At 37.8% G+C, this 20,868-nt stretch overlaps 1 protein-coding gene across 2 annotated transcripts; it reads left to right on the top strand.

Moving 5' to 3' along the window:
- Positions 1-10: 10 nt before the first annotated feature.
- LOC117573783 (hexosaminidase D) lies at positions 11-20,806 on the top strand. Of its 2 annotated transcripts, none has more exons than XM_034257189.2 (3): positions 11-116; positions 17,327-18,088; positions 19,148-20,806. In XM_034257189.2, exons 2-3 carry the CDS (start codon positions 17,327-17,329, stop codon positions 20,537-20,539), a joined length of 2,154 nt encoding a protein of 717 aa, XP_034113080.1. In that variant the 5' UTR covers positions 11-116; the 3' UTR covers positions 20,540-20,806. The 2 variants fall into 2 exon arrangements, with proteins under 2 accessions (XP_034113080.1, XP_034113081.1); XM_034257190.2 differs by lacking the exon at positions 11-116 and adding an exon at positions 898-1,109.
- Positions 20,807-20,868: the final 62 nt, after the last annotated feature.

The following is a 20,868-nucleotide window of genomic DNA, read 5'->3' as shown; positions in this document are numbered from 1 at the left end:
TGTTCACCAGGTCACACTTCATATAAGTATGCGAATGTGTATGTGATTGGACTGCGAGTGCGTCGTATTGCATTTGGTTTTGTTGTCACAGTTGTTAACGGAGAAAGTGCAAATGGGTGAGTATGCATATATTACATAATTCAAATTACAACTGGATCATGCAGTAATAAATATAGTGAATGTTGCACAAATCTGCCAGTTTTGGTTTGTTAGCGGCTTTATGTTAATTCTTGTACATGAGCAGCGTGACCACAAGTTAAATCAGGAAATGCACTAATTTTCTTAAAAAAATAGTTATGATAAATTCAAGCTGGTAACACTTTACAAACTATATACGTATTTTCAATGAAAGGCAAACTTTTAAAAATCGTTTTGCTTTTGTAAATATTTTAAACAAAAAAAAAAAAAAACTATTTAAAATTGATGTTCCTTTATATTGCTTTGATCATTTGTTGATTGGTTTTAGAAACTTATAAGCACGAATTTAGACGACAAGGTTTAAAATATATCAAAAGACACTTCCGGTATTTTGCATCATTCAAATGTTAGTTTTAACGGTCATTTCTTCCGTTAAGGTTTTAGATCTTCTGCAAATAATTGTAATTTAAGAAAATTTCAACTGCACATATTTAAATTCTTATTACTTTAAAATTGTTATAAATTATTTCCAATTAGTTATTTGACTTAAAATGTAATAACGAGTTTTAACTCGACATTTTTGATTAAAGCGTGAAAGCTCTGTTGGGAACTTTGTGCTAAGCAGCTTTTGTTTGCATGCGAAAAACCGTTTAAAATTCAAAATGAAACTTTAAGATGCGTTGCTAGTGCGCAAGAACCTTTTGCCTTGCCGCCAAATAATAACTGCCGCGTGGCGTAAACAGAAACAGTGCAACTGCAACTGTGCGCCGCAACGGTGTGTGCCACGGATTTTTATCATCGTAAGGAATTGGAACTTTCATCCGCATTTCTCGTGCATTGTTTGGTGTCCGTGTCCGCGTCCGCGCTCCAAGTTCTGGCCATGCAGTTTATTAATGTTCCAGTTAATTAATTATAAATTTCAATTCAATTAACACACCGTGTGGAAGGTCAGCTAGCGAAACTGCAATACAGTTAAGTTTCAATATTGTTTTTTTGTTGTTAATTGAATCTCTAGTGTTTTGTCTGGAAACACCACGTGATAGCTTTGGGCTATTTTGTCCAAGTGGCGACAATTGTTTCTCCACATAAATGTTTTGTTGCATTTGAACTGTAGCTTAAATCTTAAATGCTCTAAATGGAAATGGGAAAATGCTGCGCTGAATTGAGTTAAGCATTTACAAAATGCATAATAGCGCTGTGGGACTATCTGTCAATTCCCTTTTGTCAATTTTTATTTGACACATTTTATTGGGCAAATCGTTTGGCTGTAATCCTTTTTGCATTTCGAATTTATTTACAAGCGCCCATTTTGGACGACCACTCGACGACTGTCAGCTCCCAAGGGCAACATATTTTCTTTTCTTTTCTTTTCTTTTTTTTTTGCTCGTTTTTTGGATTTTTGCTGTGCTCGTAATTTTTACTGCAAATCTGACTCGAATTCAGCCTGGGCTCTGTTATGCTGTCTTTCTGCTGTTGGTTTTTCGTTACAATATTTTCTCTTTTTTTCTTGCAACGTTCAACTTTTACTATTCCCTCTATGCTGTTGGTCTCTGGTCGTACGTATGTGTGGCATTCAATTAAATTCGTTTCAACAGCGATGCACCAAAGGGCTTAACTACAGTTCCGTTATGCATTTCTTTCATTTTACTGAATTGAATTCAATTTTCGTTGCTCAACAATAGAGCTAAGTAAGCAATTTTCCATATTTAAATGTGGTTAAAAGCACGTCAATGAGCTGTTAAAATTTAAATTTTAAAAGGCTTTACACGTTATTCTCTATTTAATGTTGTAAAAATCAATTTAATTATCAATTGTTAACATTATTTTGAATGCCAAAATAAATTTTCGTGCTATTCTACCTGATTTTCGTTTCTACTTCTACTACTACTTCAGTGAGTGATTTTTCATTTGCGAAGCTGAAATAAGCTGTCAACCAAAAGTATGTCGTTTGATTTAAAATAGCTATTGTTGGAAAATAGCCAAACAGGTAATTGAAAGCATCGACTCCGTTTACCTGTTTGTGATTTTTTCTTTTGATTTCTTTTCACTCTTATCGTAAATTGAAAAGCCGCCAACGACGTCAGTTGAATACCAAATAATATACTGCGAATGGTCACACTGTTCAAAAAGTAAGCTGGTGAAGATCGGTTTCATTTATCGATAACAAACGATAATTAGTTTGCAAGTTAAAAATCAAATGTAGCACTTATTGCAGCAAATGATTAAATTACTTGAGCTTTTGCGCCTGTCTGTGATTTGCAGTTGATTGCGCAGCACGTTGCAATTTAATGAGTTAACAGCACGTTAGTTTGTTGCAGCTTATAGCCTTACAAATTGATTAGCAACTTGGGTGGCCTCCGGGTCATAAACACATACATAAGTGCGTATGTTGCAACAGTGTGAGAATAAACAACAACGAGTAGCGACAACAAGAACAACATGTACCACACACACACACATACAGACACATTCTTGCTGCAGGGTCGTTTGATATTGCTTGATGCGAGCATATTTCAAGAGCATCATGGATTGCACGTAAGGATGCAGTTTTCATCCAGGCAGACGTCGTCGCCTTTTTCGGTTCACAGCCAGGATTTATGATGTTCGCTTGAAGGCGGGCCGTTGCCATTTCCGCTTCCGTTTCCTCTTGCTTTTCCGCTGCATTTGCAGGTTGCTCTTTCTCTCTACTCGTAATTCAATTGCCATTTCAACGAAAAAGATGCTTTGCTGATTTATGCGCCGTGCTTTGTTCTCTGACCCACAAAAGTAGGCAACATTTATTACACTTTCATATGTACAAGCGAGGGCAACTCAAACAGTAGACGACTAAACAAACTTCCCTCGCTCATGATGTCATTAAATTTATTTAAATCAAATTTGCTTGCAAATAAAATATGTATGTAGGTTGTTGAGCGCGGGCTCATTATCATTAAATTTAAATTGCCAGCCGGGTTCGCATTTCATGTGGAATATTTGAAGGTTTTTTGCGTATGCGTATCGCTTAATTAAAACGCCTGACAAAGTTAATTTACTTAAATTTTTGACAACGCCAAAAATGACAATTAAATATTTCATTAGCGCTGCAACTCGGGGAATACGTTCTGCCGCACATTTACAGCAACATTAAAGCGCACACACACACACACACACTCAGACGGAGAGCAACCGCAGCGCCGAAAAGCACGCAACAAATTTTTGTTTATAAATTTCCATAAACGCATGAGCCAGAAAATAAGTATGTGTGTGTGTGAGTGAGAGAGAGAGAAAGAGATGGTATGTGTACTGCTAAAATCGAGTATTAAAGTTTCAAACAATGGCACGTAGTGCACTGTGGTCGCCGCATTCCTAAGGGATCCAAAGGCAAGCCGAGCGAAGCCAAGGCAAAAGCCAAAATGTAAACAGAAGAAGAACCAAAAGAGTTTGCGCTGTAAAAGCTGACAGAAATTGGAAGACAAAAGCGGAAATTGTTGTTGCTGTTGCTGTATGTGTGTGCGTACATACATGTGTGTACATATGTGGCATGCAGCGGGTGTCGTGTCACAAGGGATTGCAATTGCTATTGCAACACACAATAGTATGGAAATTATAAGCATAGTAAATATCAGTGGCACATGCCACAAATCTGAGTGCATTAATAGTTGGTTTAACTATTCAACTGCGATTGGCATTGTTGCCACAACTCATTATAGTGTTCATTTGCAGCCTTCTCACTTACCACCTATCACATTGTTGTTGCTACTGTTGTTGCTGTTGCTGCATTTGATGTGGCCTGAAAGGCAACGGCGTGTGGATGCGGCGGATGTGGCAGATGTGGCAGCTGCGTGTTACATTTGCATGAGTGCGTTTTGAAGTCAGAGCAGAGGCCGACCGCTGTTTGTTGCCAGTTTGGCAGTTGGCAGTTAGCAAAAGGGGTTGAGGGGGGCGGAAGACAGGACAGACAGTTGTGGCTGTGTCAGGCATTTTGAGGGCGTGCGCCACGCCTATGCAGTGACAGCGACAACAAAGTAAGCAAGGGCTACGTGTAGCGGCAACGCGATACGTGCCACACGCAACAACAATAACAATAACATTTAAGGCAAACCCACAGCAACTGCAATGCAATCTTCTCATTTGGAAGAGCTGCAAAGCGCCGCCACATTTTCCGCATGCAAAATGAGCTGCAGCAAAGACCAAGACAGGCCTTCTTCTTCTTCGACTTTGTCACTTGCAGCATGGGGCATTTCGAATCAGTCGTAGAACATAAATTTCAATTACATTTAATGCACTTACAAGTATTGGCATTTTAAATGTTTCCAATGCTCTTATCCAACACCAGCCAGAGTTGCCACCCCGGGCAAATTGCCAAGAGTTTGTGACGTCAGAGCTTGATGATTTATTAACGTCAAAGCGTATTCATATTTAATAGAGTATAAAACGAGCGACGTCTGACAGTTTTGCGCTGCGCTTTGCTAGCAAAATGTTGCAAATTTATTTGCATGTATAAAACATGAACAATCTCTGTGGCTAAAGAGAGAGAGAGAGATAGACAGAGAAAGGAGGAAGGAGCAGGCAGCTATATGCTGTTTTTGTTGCACTTAATTCGTTTAAATTGTTATAATGATGCCCTGTACCCATATGCTCTTGGGTCTCTCAAGTGTGCAACGAATAATAAACACTTGAGTTGATGCTGGAAACAATTTGCCAGCGGGCACAACCTCGGTGGAGTTTAATCTTTTAAAGTTTCAACTTTAGCGAAACTCAAAGTCAAGAATTATTCATAAATTTGTAATGAATAGTTGGGAAACTTAAATATTTGCCCACTTTGCAGGGTATCGCTTAGTCTTTAGTTCTCTACTAAGACAGTTATTACTTGTTTTTATGGTAATTTTGCGTCGGTCCAAATGAAATTAGTGCAAATATTTTAATTGCATTCCCTCTGTGTGTGTGTGTGTGTGTGTGTGCGTCGAGTTCCTAATGGGGAAATATGCCAAAAAGACGAAGCGGAAAATTAATATTTAAGCGCAGCGCATTGCAGAATTTATGCAAAACGTTCTCCAAAGCGAATCTTAGAGTAGTTGGCTAATGCTGCAATTTCGCATATATTTAAAGTCTTAAGATGCTTGGCGATGTCTTTTGGCATGGAGATGAGCAGCCAGCTGCTTTCAGTCGTTACCCTGCTGTGTCTTTGTGGCGCAGACACGTTGCAACAATGCGGAACAACGACAACGACAACGACAACTACAACAACTGCTGAGGGCATGGCCAACAAAGAGGCACTTAATTAATTTTAAAGGCAGATTAAAAGCCAAGCGTAAAAACATGGCCAGGAAGAACACACACACACACTTAACAAATGTCGGATGTTGCGCATACGCCACGTTGTCTTCATCTTTTGCTGCAACTTTATCTGACGTTGATTAATTTGTGTGCGTTCGCAATTAGTAGACAATTGCGGGGACAACGCTGCCAACACTGAGGAAAGGATGCGCTTAATGAATGCAAAAACTTAAAGCCAACATCATCGATTCAAAGTGTTGAGAGAAAAGCCAGCAAATTGAGTCAACCTCAAATTGAATTCAATTACCTTTAACTCGACAGCAAAGTGGCTTAAAAAACTTTTCAAACTGAAAATAGAATCCAAAAAAAAAAAAAACGGAAAAAAAGGTTGATCACACAAGCGTAATTCAAAGCCATTTCCAACATGTGTTTGCGTCTTGTCTGTTCCAGACAAAACGCGTGCTCTGAGAGCTAAAACTTGGATCAACTCTCTGTGTGTGTGTGTGTTTGTGTGTGTGTGGCGGCTAAAGGAATTGACTCGAAAGTTTTTAGCCACAATATTTGACCTGCTTGCAACTTCATCAATAACAATAGGATAAACCTGCGCAAGTTTTCCTCTTGGCCATGGGACGAATTAGAAATGAGAAATGAGCAACAACCATAACGACATTGACAACAACTTAGTTAGTTCGGTTTTTTTTTTGCCTCAAAACTTTTACTTGTGCGGTAAATGAACAACGAACTAAGTTCTTCGGGGTGTCAAGGTTTTTGCAGCATAGTTCGGTAATTTTATAAAGTCAATAAAGACGTTGAAAATCAGCAATTGATTGAGATTCCTGTTGTTTTGATTTCAGCAGAAAATTTTTACTTAATTAAAAAGAAAGTGAAAAGTCTGTAAGTGTGTGAAGTTTTACAGTGCGAGCTTAGTTTTGACTTGATTAATTTGAATCAAATAAATTCAAGCTATTTAATTGTGTGCAGCAATTGAAAATAAGTAAGAAACCTACTGTTGAGAACCCGCTACCCATCTTTAATTGAAACATATCTAAAATTATACCAAATTAATATACCAAAAAATACTACAATATACCTGTATTTGGTATATTGATAAATTATTAAAATATACCATATAGTACAAAATATACCCATTTGTTATCCAAAGTAGCCAAATTCACATTTCAGTAGACGCTTTTTTGCCATACAAAAGTTTTTCTTAAATAACTTCTACAATTTGAATTTGATCGCAGCTAAATTTTCAGGAAATATAAATAATGTATGTATATATTAGTTTATATACTAAATATCGCGACAATAATTTTAAAACTACACCTATTTATTTTTGAAAATTCAACAAAATTTCAATATTTTTATTATTCATTTTCGAGTAAAGTGTTTCTGCTCACAAATCGCTCTCTGTTCACACAGATCTATTACCATTATACTAAACTGGCCTAAGATCATGTTAGACACTATATGGTAGTTTTCGACTCTCTTGACACTTACCCAAAATTACCGAACAGCAAGTTGTTAGCGTCCATCTCGGAGGGGTTCAACTCTTGATGGCTTGACAAACAGCATCGCTGAGTAGTGAGCGAACCTCAAGGATGTCTGAAGGATGCTGCAATTCATTCGCTCTTGCCGCTAGTTGTGCACTTAATAATTCATAAACATCAATCAGGCCCAGGACTCGCAGTGCATGCCAACCAAATGAAACCAAACATCAACGAGAGAACTAGAGAACGACGAAGCCTGCAATGGAATGAGGTTTTGTGTCATTTGTCTGGCCAGGCGGAGATGTCATCGTTAGAAGCTTTCCAAAGCACATTACAGGGCGTCACATGGACTAGAGTAGTGAGTGTGTGTGTGTGTGAGAGAGTGTGGTGAGTGTTTGTGGCTCTGCATTAGTAAACATTTTGTTGTCAACGCTCGTCATTTGCCGTCATCCCCACGAGAGAGGCTCACACGAGTCGTCAGCACTGCAGTTGAAACCACTCGGAGCAACTGAAGCTGATTGTGAGTGTTAATGGCAGCTGGCAAAGAGGAGTGGGAGGGGAGGGGGAGTGGGACGTAGCTGGGAAAGGATAAAGGTGCTGCTGTATTCAAGCCTTCGCTGCAGTCTAGGCACAAAAACGTCATGTTTTTAATGGCTTTTACTGGAATTAATAAATGAGTATGCTCATCGTGTGGCATGCACGACCAAAAGCTGTGCTATTGATTAGTGTTGCTAATGAAAACAAGTTATGTGATTTAAAATTCACAGAATTTGAAGCTGAAATATGCAGATATACACATAATTAAAATCAATTGCTTAGCGAGAAATTTATCAAAGCTGAGAAGAAAATATGATATGAATTTCTTTTTATCTGACAATAATTCTTGCAATAGAGGAAAGTGGAAAGTATTCAAGCTGTATATAGTGATGGCAAGATTAATCAGATGATACGCAAAATAGACTATTTTCTTTAGAATAACGATCGATTTTTTTTCATTGTTCTTCGAATAAGTGCATTTAATTATTTCACAGTCCAAATGAATCACACGATTCATTAATCGATTAATGAGTTTTTTTCGCTATCACTATTTCTATATATATTTTTCTTTGAAGATTTTTACTTTTTTATATATAAATTAGTATCAAAAGATCTTTGAGGCTTGTGGCTATCTTTATCTTCAAATATTATTATAATTCTTTTTAATTTTTTAATGTTATCATCTAGTATTAAATACTTTTTTATGTATAAATTAGTATCAACAGATCTTTGAGACTTGTGGCTATCTTTATCTTCAAATATTATTATAATTCTTAGTAAATTTTTAATGTTATCATCTAGTATTAAATACTAATTTGTAACTTTATTTTAAAATTAATTTTTTTTATACATTTTTTGAAATGTTGTACATACCCCACTGCTACTTACAGCATCTACAGGGTACAAACAATACATTAAAAAGTCGAAGAAGCAGCGAGCAAACAATAAACATAAACAATGCTATGTTCACTCAGACATTCGCAAGCGCATTTAAAAGTTAAAACAATCAAATAATTAATGATGCAGATTGCTTAACTGGTTGCGATGGTGAATAAATAGAACTTACTCCTCTTATCCGAGGCAGCACACAATGTTTGCACATTGCTTGCCACGGTCCAAATAGTTTATTGCATATTGCAATCGCAAAGTACAAACAACAACAAATCAGAGAGCAACGAAGGGAATGTGAAAAGAGAAATGTAAATAAAACAAATGCAGAAAATGGCATAGTCTAGTTCTTTGATAGAAATACGAGACGAATTTCGAATATCTTAATCAAAACAGGCAAAGGTAATAAAAATAGCGAGAAAGTTACAGACGAGTGAGCTCGACTGTGAAATACGCGGTACTGATTTTGAATATCTTTATCTATAATAAACCAAAATAATATACCACATACATAAATTTGGTATATTTATATACCAATACATTCAAAATATACCATATATTACAAAATATACCAGATTGTTAGCCAAAACAAAAAATTATATCCCCATCATCGCTGAAATCTAGGTGTTCATACAGACGGACGGACAGACGGATATATCTATATTATCTCCGCTGTTGATACTGATCAAGAATATATATACTTTATAGGGTCGGAGATACCTCTTTCTAACTTTTACATACATTTCCTACAGTCACAATGTTAGAATACCTTTCTTCCCTATCGGGTATAAAAATGAAAAGATTTCAGTTGTTCAATGATGGAAAGGAAATGAAAATGAAATGAGCATTGAGAGGTATTCGCTTGGTTGCATAGTTTAGGACAAAGTTGACATCCTTTGAGCTCAATTAAAACTTGTTGAAGTCAACTTCAAATAATAAATGAATTAATCAGGCATTTACTTTATTATTTACGAATAAATTAGAATAAATAAGTGGTTGAATATTAAAGCAAATATTAGTAAAGTTGTTTAATTTGTAAAGTGACATTTATCAAATTGATTTATTAAATATATAAAATCAGAAATGACTATTTATTCATATGAATGAATGAACGCATAAAAGTCTCGTTTACAAATTATTCGGGTAATTTTTGCGTCAAACCGCATCATTTACATAAATGCTCTTGAATGGCTCGACTCGGCTTCCTGATGATATTGATGATATGTATATTTAAACATATTCAACATGAACATGACGTGACATTATCTTACATCCGTGCCGAGTCATTAATCAATCGCATAACAATGTAATTGAACGCAATGCAACGCATCCACAAGTAGAATGGGAAAATTCGATTAAATGGAAATGAACGAATTCAATCGACAAATGTAAGCCCCAGGCTTGTTCTGGCTTTAGCCTCAGGCTTCTCTACCGAACACACACACATTTATAACCCCACACACGTTCGATGGCCACAATACAAATCGCTGACCACACAACACACACACACATCGTCTCTCTCTCTCCACAAGGGAATCATGTTTCCATTTCTCCCTCCCTTCTGCAGTCCAACCATGAATAGACAGACAGACGGAGTATAGTGGGGCTCTCTAGCTATTGTTGATGCTTTTTTAGAAATCAGTGAAACAAACAACAAACAAAATGTCTAAAAACGTTTTGTGTGTTTGTGTCGACTGCGCTAAAATGCAGGAAAAACTCATTTCAAATTATAAACACGAGCCTCGTGCGCCGTTTTATGTCCTGTCCCAGACAGCAGCGACATCCTAGACAGCCCAGTCAGGTCGCCCGGCATCCTGGCAGCCTGTGGCAGCCTGCAAAGGCAAAGGCAGACGGAGGCAGGGAGGCAGTCAGAATCTGTCGCACGACACAAAAAAACATCGCAACACAAAACAAGTCGAAATGTGCGGGAATTGCAGTTGGTGCAACTCGAGGTTACCCTTTAATAAGTATTAATTTTATATTTGTATTTTGGGAATAATTAAATGCTGCTTGGGGACAATGATAGTTTATATTTATTTATTTATTATAATGCTTAGATTATAATTTAATTTATAACCTAGCGTACATTTACTAGCGCTGGCTGCTTTGGCCTTTGGTATGATAGTTCATACATATTACACAACTTTATGATGCTTATAAAATAAAGATAACTAAACTCGGCAACAAATCCAATTGAATACAAAAATAATTAAGTAAATGAATTTATGTCGCTTTTAAATTAAATACGAACAAATAATTCACAAAGTTAAGTGAAGCTTCCAATGAGTTAATAAATTACCAAAATATGCAATTAAAAAGGGGGCAAAATAAATTGACATAAAGATGGAATTTTATAGTCTATTCATTATTTATAGTAATTAAGAAGAAAATGTAATTTTCGTTCTATGATTTAAGAAATTATTCTGTCACTCAAAAACTGATTATGACAAAACAAAAAGGTTGCATATATAATTAAAGCTTATTCAATTATGTTTTGTATATAACATGTGAAAATTGAATTTTATTTAAGTCAAATATAGAGAGAATAAAACCTTAAAATTGAGGCAGCAGTTAAAATTTGCGTTGGAATTAAAATATTATTGTGTGTGGTTTATTACGTATACGTTCCGTTTATTAGAGTTGTATTTGATTGATGCAGTTCTCTTCTTATAAAGGTGCGTTGTTGTTGATAATTGAATTATTGAACACTTACTTTTGATATACTTAAATAATATACATATATAAAAAAAACCAAATTTATATTTTTAATAAAAAACGATATCTTAATCTATATTTATAATTTTAAAAATATATTATAAAATCTTAGAAAATAAGCATGCTTTCTTTGATTTTGTATTACTATAATGTATTTTTAAAACTATAGGATCTCGTTTTGTATTAGCTTCGCTTACATCATTTTACAGCAATGAAAGCGAAATTCATTTCAATATTACGAGGTTAATCAGCTTATTTTATATTCTTCTTTTGCAAATACAAGTCGAAAGTAAACTTCATTTTAGTATACCCACTGCATTTGCCATAAGTTACAGGGTAACAATATGTCCTTGCTTTGAGTTTTGATGCAGCAATTGTGCAGCTGTTATTTTCGCGCGCGCTGACAAACTAAATGTTGCATAGTTAAGGGCGCAGAGATTTGTGCTTCGCTCTAAATTATGTTAGCTGTCTCATTCTAGCGACAGCTAGCAGTGTCTCTCTCTCTCTCGGTGAAAGTTTTGGCCAGTTTTAATGCACTTATGAGGTAGGTAGCCAAGTACGCTGTGTGTTATTATGTGCCCAACACTTTTGGCCGGCAAAAAGCAAAAAGCGCCACAGCATTTTTAAGCCTGAGGAAACTTTTAGCACGTGACAGATTTGCGAGTTTTTTTTTCTGGTGCCTGGGAACGCACTTAGTTGATCAGTTGCCCAAGAGAATGCTGCGAGGAGCCCTTTTCTATGGCTCCATTCATTGCCTCGTTTTGCGCAGCAATTGTCGAATAATTTGCAAGTTGATGTGAAAAGTTTTCCAATTGCAGTTGGTGTTGGTATCTGGCATAAAAAAAGGGCGATTCATTTGGGGGTTTTGTTGCCAATTTCCTGCGCAAATTGAAATGGAAATAAATGAAAACAAAATATAAATGCATTTTTGTTTTGAATATTTTCGTAAAGTGGGGCAAATGTAATTTATGGCATTAAATTGCAACTTTAAAGTCGAGTGAATTACATGGATTTGCATAAGATATTTCCCTACATCTGCATCCCCATTGAATTCAATATTTCAAATGCTACTTTGCACACACGTAGCTGCTTCGACACTCCGACTCCTTTGCCACATTTAAGGATTTATTAGCCATTGAGCATGAGCTCTCTCTCTTATTGATTTAAATCCTGCTCAATCCATGAGTGCATAGCCCAAGCCACTCGACACAACACTTGCATATCCCTTTTGCATTTTCTCTCGCTCCCTTTCTCCCTCTGGCTTTTCATGCAAAAATATTTAAGCTCTTAAAGGAAACTTTTCGAGTATAACGACGAAAAACTGCGCTTGCTAATGGACGTTAATAAGCCGTTAAATTGCCTAATTGGCGATTATGAGTCTCAAGCGCAAAGGGCTAAGTAAAAGTGCGATAAAGGAAAGAGTTTCAAGCCAGTCGGAGGCACTTGGCGAAAATATTTGCCATGCTCATGCACTCCACTAGCATTTTGGCTTGGCTTTAACCCTGCCAACCCACGTTGGGCGCCAAACCAAATTGTTGTAGCAACTACTTTAAAGCAGAATCCAGGGCATGCAATAACCGTAGTACGTACGACGGCAGCCAACAACAACAGCAACAGCAACAAAAATCATAAATAGCAAGCTAGAGTGCATTTTGAATCGGACAGCAACAGCCACAGTAGCAACAGCAACACCAACAGCAACATCAACAGCAACAGTAACAACAACAGCAACAGTAACAACAACAAGCATAACAGCAACAGTAACAAGCAAAGCGGCTTTAAGGATTTTGGAAAATGTTTCAGGTTTTTTTCCGCCTACCTGCACCTGATGGATGACTTTTGGGCATGCCAAACTTGTGTTGTGTGTTGTTGGCTGAGTTTATTTTTCATTTTATTTCGAACAGCATAAATTCAGCAGAAACAATTTAATTAAAAGCTCAGCTGCAATAATAAATCTGAAATAAATATAATACTTTATATGGTCTTTTTTATAAACCTATAAGAAATGCAACAAACAGAATTGTGCAAAACGTCAAAAACACACAAATTTACAGCTGAAAAAACTTGAAAGAGAACAATTATCTTTGAATGGAAATATGAAAAAATATGACTTTTTTATGTGTTTTATTCATTGCTAATTGTATAACTTTATTAGTTACATTAGTTACAACGCATATAAAATATGGTAAATATAAAAAACATGAAATTCATTTAAATTGTGTTAGGTTAAACATGGAAAACAGCTCAAGGAAATTAGTATATATAAAAAATATGTGTAATGTTGGTTATATAGATAAACTTTGATTATTTAATATGTGGGATATTTAATAGTTTGATTAAACTTAAATAATATATAAATAATTTAATAGTTTTATTAAACTTAAATAATACTGCTTCCTTCTCACTCCTGACTGTTCTACATTTAACGACTGATAATCTACTTCTCACGACTTTTTTTTAACTTCTTACAACAGACTATCTACTACTAACGACTAATGATGCCAATAGCTTCGTGCCTATCGACTTGCTAATGCCAACCGATACCAATAGGGTCTATCGCCTAGCCTCCACAGCTGTTACAAATATTTATTTACAAACCGAAAATCGAGATCTGTTTTAGAATTCTGTTTTGACATCTGCTAACTTTAAATCGAATTGTTTTCAACTCAATTACATCCTTTGAACCACTTTTGTGGATGTCATATACAAATATATAAATATACAATTAAATACTGAAATAAAATAACAACACAAAGTCAAGTAAAAAATAAATAAATTACAAACTAGATCAAACGTCAATTAATAAACAAAGAGTCAATAATAGGCAATAAATAGTATGTACAGAAAAAAATAAATCAAAACAGAAAAGTTGCATTATCAAAAGCAAAGAGTCAACAATCAAACACGCGTATAAATTATGCAGTCGAGTGTGCTCGACAGCGATAAACTCGTTGAACTTCGAAGTAAACAAGTCGAATGCGAAGAAAACAAATGGCATAAAAACTGAAAAATATTGCTTTTACAAGACAATAATAATAAGAGATGCAATCGTTGGGGTCTATTGATATTGTTGAATTTGTGACTGTTCCCGCGAGTCAGGTTTGAATTAATAATGGTTGGGGTATTTCATGTTCGTTCAGTTCGTTTGCATGGCCCGTTTTTCTCTCTTTTTCTCTCACTCACTCTCTGTCTCTATTTTTCTTTTTTTTTGGTTGCTGGTTGCCCTTGCCTTTGGCAAGCTGCCAAATTGTGTTGTTCGACGTGGGCGGTTACCAGCTGCAGGGGGCGTGATAGCAGCACAGAGAGCAGAGCTCTTCATTGCTTTGAATTTTGGGCTGCATAAATTGCAACAACGAGTCGCAGTCGAGTCGCCATCTCTGCAAATTGCCCCTGCGGCTGGCGAAGCAATTAAATTTCATTTTATTAACTGCTCTGCAAATCGTGGCAAGTTGCAAGCTGCACTGCGTGTGCAATTAGCACGCTGTGGTGTCCATCAGACTCCACAGTATCCAGTTCAGGTCCAGTTCCAGTCCAAGCCACATAAAAGTCTCAAATGTCAGAGCATCGACATCAGACCAAGTGACGCCCAGACTAGAAACCACATTAGGTTGACACCCACTCGACTCTTCTTGTTATTTGTCCTGTGCTTTGTTTGTCCAGCGAAATTTACATAGGCAACACAAAAGAGTTGGGGCAACTCGATAGCAGATTTTGGCAAAAATAAGTGCTTGGCTTTTGGGTGAAAGTGGCTTGAGTTTGAGCTAGAAAGGCTTAGCCATGTTTTTCGTTTTTCGTTTCTCTTTTCTTTTTTTTTTTGGCTAGAATCAAATTGTTCGGCACAAGCCAACGATAAGTCACACGTTGCTGCCACAGAGAAAAACAGATAGAAGGGCAGAGACTTGCCACACAGTTGCATGTGGCATTGAAGTGACAGCCAACTGGGTCAACAATTGTGAAATTCGTTCGTTCATTCGTTCGTTCGCTTTGCTGGCAACATTTCAGCTTGTTATCCCCCGAATTGTCAGCCATTTAGATTGAGGCACATGGGGCACATACATACTTACTTGGGGCATTGAGTGGCACTCATGATCGTTCTCATGATGGCCAGCTAAAATGCATTCAAGTAATGCTCAACTCAACCAGTTGAATGCGACTTTGAGTCGCATTTCAACTGACGTCGAATGTTATTTCGATTATGGAAATGTGGCAGCCACTTTTTTTCGGTTGCAATATTCGTTCGTTGCTCTTTGCATTTTAATACGCTTAACTGCTCACATGGAAAATGTAAGCAGATGGCATGCGAGTTTGCAATTTTGTAGTGTATTGGCATAAAAAAAAACCAAGAATACTTGAAAGGTGCCATCTAATATGTAATAAATACAATTCTGTCCTCTATTTGGTTACTTTGACAAAAGTAAACTAGATAAAGTTGTTATATCGATAACAGAAAACTAGTGCAACATAATAATAAATATGTATATATGAATATTTGTAGAGGATCAAATGGTTATAGACAATAAAATAGAATATAAATAAAATAAAGAAAATAATATAGAATAGACAAAAATAGAAAATATTCTTACACTGAAAAAAAAGTTCATGATTTTAGTCTTAAAACTAAGAATTTTGGTCTAAAAAGTGCGTCAAGAACATGAAAATGTTTATGTTAGAAAATACACCTTGATATTAAGAACATTTCATATAAGACCCAAGTTCTTTTTAATAAGAGGAATAAATCGTGTAATTTAAAGGCCAAAAATTGTATTATAAGTTTAAAAAAATATTACGAATTTGGCACTCTTCAGACTAATGATATTAGTTTCCAGAATTTGTTCTTAATATGGTCTTATTTTCAGAATACAATTTTTAAAACGAAGATTCTTGATTTTAGAAATTCGTATTATTCAGGGTAGGTAGGATCAATACAGTATCAATATTTAGGCCTAGTAACCGACTTATTGCTTGAGAAAGCTTCAGTATTTCTTAATACTATTTATTAATGAGGTTTTTGTAAATACTTTTATCTATAAAAACTTTATTTTACATTCCATACTTTTCAAAGACAATATGCGCCTTTAGTATTTTATTGTAATTGGAATTACATTTACTTGTAAAATGTATATATTCCTTATTTAATAAATTGCTGTAATTATCATATTTAGTTCCATCTTTTGACTTTCTTTGAATTTGAAGCATTCTTATCGCTTGTTAATGCAACTTTTCTGAAATCAAATTTCATAGTATTAAGCAATATTCATTTAACAACGCACAAAATAAAATTTCACAAAATATAATTATTTTACAAGTTTAAGCTCATTAGGGTTGTCCAAGTGGATTGTAAAACTGTTGCAAACGTTGCACGTTTACATGTTGCATGAAAGTCAAGTATCATTTATTGGAGCACACACAATTCAATTAGATTTGACTTGTAAGCGGCTTAAATAAAAGTTAACTTGCCGTGACCACTTGATGGCCAAGCGAGAGAGAGAGAGAGCGAGAGAGCATTGAGACAATGAAATCCAAACAGTATTCACTTTGATGATACTCCTCAAATACTTGGGAGCAGCCATCGAGCATCGAGCTGTCTGTCTAGTGGCCACAAAGAGTTTTGCAATGGAATTGCATGAGCACGGACTCGACAACTGATGCGGGGGTGAAAAGTTTCTTGCTGCTGCTCGTGGAAAACTCAATTCAATTTCCGCTAGACAGCTGCATATTGTTCCATTTCCACTTGAACACTTACATTTGTCGGCTGTCAAAGACGTGCTCTGCTCTCTTCTGCTTAACTTCGACTTTGCTTGCAAAATGTGTGTGCGTGTGCGTGTGTGTGTGTGTGTGTGTGTGTGTGTTGGGGTCATGCCCAAGTTGCAGTTATACATAACTCGTATGCGTGTATTCGTTTCATTTAAATGAGCAGGCAGTTGCGCCTATTTAAACGAAAGCATTGAATGCAGCTAAAGCAAACACTCAAACACATGCTCAAGCACTTCTCTATGTGTGTGTGCTTGTGTGTGTAACATACACAAAACAAACCCACAGCAAGATGTAGTGGCAGAAGAAGAACCTCGACTCGACAGCCAGCCAGACTCTTAACCTCAATGAGCCCCAGCAGCTGCCCGCAACGTGGCGTATGAGTAACGTAGCGAAGCAGCAGCAGCAGCTGTGGCAAAATGTTATAGCACAACTCCGGGGGCTACTTGTTGGTTCCTCAAATATTTATAAAAAGCAAAGAGCCTCTTTTGTTGTTGCCCCACACACTCACCTCCTCCTCTCTCCCTCTCTCTCTCTTCTCTTTGTAGATGCACTCAAATTTGCTGATATTTATTTGGCGCCGCAAACTTTCATTTCTGCTGCTGGCCTCTGGCCTCGTTTTGCTTGGTCTCTGGACATGGGCCATACTCATCGATACAACAAAAACAACGCTCACACAGTCACAGCCACAGCAACAACAACAACAACAGCAGTTGGCGCCATCGAGTGAGTCGAGTTATCAGCACGTTCACATCATACAGAAATTGATTGCCCAAGCGAATCGTGTTTTACGAGCCGAGCGGCAAAAGGATAACGCCGATCGATCGCCGCCTTCACCGGCGCAGCAACGTTTGTTGGGCAACGTTCGGTTTGTGCGTCCGACGCAGGCGAAGAAGGCACCGCTGCCGCTGGCCGAGAGTTTTCTCTTCGAGCAGGAGCGTTTGAAAATCCTCGAGCAACAGCAGCGACAACGCAACGCTGGCATGGAGGAGTTGAACGCCAATGCCGAGGATGATCGCATGCTCAGCTCTGCGGAGCGACAGACGCAATACGAACACGAGCTGCAACGCATGGGCGTGCCCACTGTGTCCGGGATTGGTCCAGATGGGCCTCGGGCTCCGAGTGAGCGATTGGTGCATCTGGATCTGAAGGGTGCGCCACCCAAGCTCAGTTTTCTGAAGCAGCTGCTGCCGGTGATGCGTGCTCTCGGCGCCACGGGGCTGCTAATTGAGTACGAGGACATGTTTCCATACAGCGGTGCTCTGCAGCCACTTGCGGCACACAATGCATACAAGGAGAGCGAACTGAAGGTAATGTTAAACGGTGCACGACTGTGAGATACTTGTTAACTAATTTATTCTTAGCAACAATGACAAATACTTCCAGTATTACACAATCTTAGTATTATATAATATATTTTATGAAGTACATATATAAATAAGAAATTCTCCTAAATGAAAGCTTTTTTTTATCAATCCTTTTAAATAAGTTAGTTCACTTAACATGTTCAAACCTTTTTTAATCGAACAAGTTTGAAGTCAAAGCCTGGAGAATGCAGGACTGTAAGAAAATACCTTCTAACTAATTTAAATGTAGCAACAATAAGACATGCTTCCAGTATACAAGTATTACGCAATTTTCGTATTATAAAATAAATTTTATGAAGTAGAAATATCAATAAGAAATTATCTTAAATGAAAGTAGTTTTATCAATGCTTTAAAATATGTAAGTTCGTTCAAACATTTTGAATCGAACATGTTTGAAGTCAAAGCACAGAGAATGCATGAAAGCATGAAAGGATACCAACTATCTAATACATATGTAGCAACAATAAGACATACATCCAGTATACAAGTATTACACAATTTTAGTATTATATAATTAATACAGTACTATGTGAAGTAAAAATCTAGATAATAAAAAAATCTGAAGTGAAAGTATCAATGCTTTTAAATAAGTTCGTACACTGTACAAGCATTTGTTCACCAAACATGTTCAAAGCACAGCGATAACTTTAACATGTTAGATCAGTGAGCTGTTTTGTTTCAAGTACTTGTATTGATCAAACATGTTTGCTGCGATTGGAGTTTGTTAACGTTGTGTAGGCGGTCGCTTATCGATAATTCTACTAACTGCAACCGATCGATTAGCTGGCTGCTGCTTATCGATAAGCTTCGCTTATGTGCGTTTAAATTTGAAAATAGAATTTATCAGTAGTGTAATTTAAGGTTTTTTATTCTCCATAATAATATTTCACCATTTAACCAAAAATGTATTAGTTCTTATACTCTCTAAACATAAATAATATAGTGATTATTACTCAATGACTTTTTAATTGTAATATATTTCTTCTTCACTCATTTCAAAGGATTTCCTGGAGACTGCTTGGGTTGAACACGGACTCAGCATTATGCCGCTGGTACAGACCTTCGGCCACTTGGAGTACACACTGAAGCTGCAGGAATTCGAGCATCTGCGCGAGCTGCCCGAGAGTCCGCAATCCATTTGCCCCAGTCGACCGCAAAGCATGGCGCTGCTGGAGCAAATGCTTACCCAGGTGATTGAGCTGCACATGCGCCCCTCGGCCAATGCGTCGCCCGCGACACCCGAGCTGCCCATCAAGTTCACACATCTGCACATTGGATGCGATGAAGTGCAGCGCATGGGCGAATGTTCGCTTTGTCGCCAGCGACTGCGCAGCGAAATCTTTCTCACCCATGTGATTAGTTTGGCGCATTTTGTGCGTCGTCGCTGGCCACAATTGAACGTGGTGATCTGGGACGATCAGTTGCGCGAGATGACGCTGAGTGAGTTGCAGAATTCACAGATCGGCAGCTATGTGGAACCCATGGTCTGGGTGTATGCCAACGACATCTATCACTTTATACAGCCCCAACTGTGGGACACCTATGCCAAGGTGTTTCCCAGTGCCTGGACTGCCTCCGCCTTCAAGGGCGCCTTTGGGGAGAGCCTGTTGGTGCCGCCGCTGCAACAGCATCTGGAGAACAACATTCGCTGGCTGGCGGTGATCGCGAAGGAGGGCGGACGCTTTTCCAAGGGATTGCGTGGCTTGGCGCTGACGGGTTGGCAGCGTTACGATCACTTTGCTGTTCTCTGCGAACTACTGCCCGTGGGCATGCCCAGTCTGATGACATCACTGTCCACCGTATCCAAGGGTTACTTTAGCACCAATCCACGTGACAACGAACTGTTGCGTGTGCTGCGCTGCGTCTTCCAGCCGGACAGTCGACGCTCTGGCCACCCATGGCTGGAACTGCATCCGAATGCCCATCACAGTCAGCTGTTTGCCGTCTGCAGTTATCCAGGACATCTGGTCTACAAGTATGCCATGCGTCTCTACGATAAATTGAACGAAGTGAACGTCTATTTGCAGCAGGCGCGGGAACACAGCGCCTGGTTATCGGACTACAATGTGAGGCACAACTTCAGTTCACCACTGCGTGTGCATGAGTTGACAGTGCGCACGCCGCAGCTGATCGAGGAGCTGCGTGGGATGGCGCGGGAGTCGCAGCAGCTGTTGTGGGAAGTGTACGATGAGCACACGGTGGCTGAGTTTGTGGAGCAGCACATATATCCGAGCATTAGTGCATTGCATCGGCAGTTGGCAAGTGGACAATTGTTGCTGCAACGACGCACTTGGCCGCAACGACCGTTGCCCATATCCTTGGAGCTGCGACAGGACATGGGACTGATTACACTGGAGCAGCAACAGCAACAACAGCAGCAGCATCCGCACTGAATAAATTTATAGTGATTCTTACACTCACACACACACATACATATTTTGTAGTCAAGGCGTTCGAAACGCCGCTCTAAGCCAAAAAAAAAAAAAAGAAAACAAGCAAAAACATGATAATAACAATATTAATTCGAATGTTAACAGCGCTGCGGCATTTCTCGATAGTAGTAGTGAAAAAACATCAAATGTTCCATTCTTTTCTAGCTAATCAATTAATCGTGCACTCATGCATACACATAAAATACATTTAATAAAGAAAATTCGCTATTGCAAAAAACTGCATTTTTAAATTCAAATTTTCAAATGCCGCCAAAGCAAGCAGTGTTGAA

The sequence above is a fragment of the Drosophila albomicans genome, chromosome 2R (assembly GCF_009650485.2).
Source record: "Drosophila albomicans strain 15112-1751.03 chromosome 2R, ASM965048v2, whole genome shotgun sequence".
Lineage (NCBI taxonomy): Eukaryota > Metazoa > Arthropoda > Insecta > Diptera > Drosophilidae > Drosophila > Drosophila albomicans.
The sequence above is the reverse complement of the archived record's forward strand: the minus strand, read 5'-3'. Positions and strand labels throughout refer to the sequence as shown.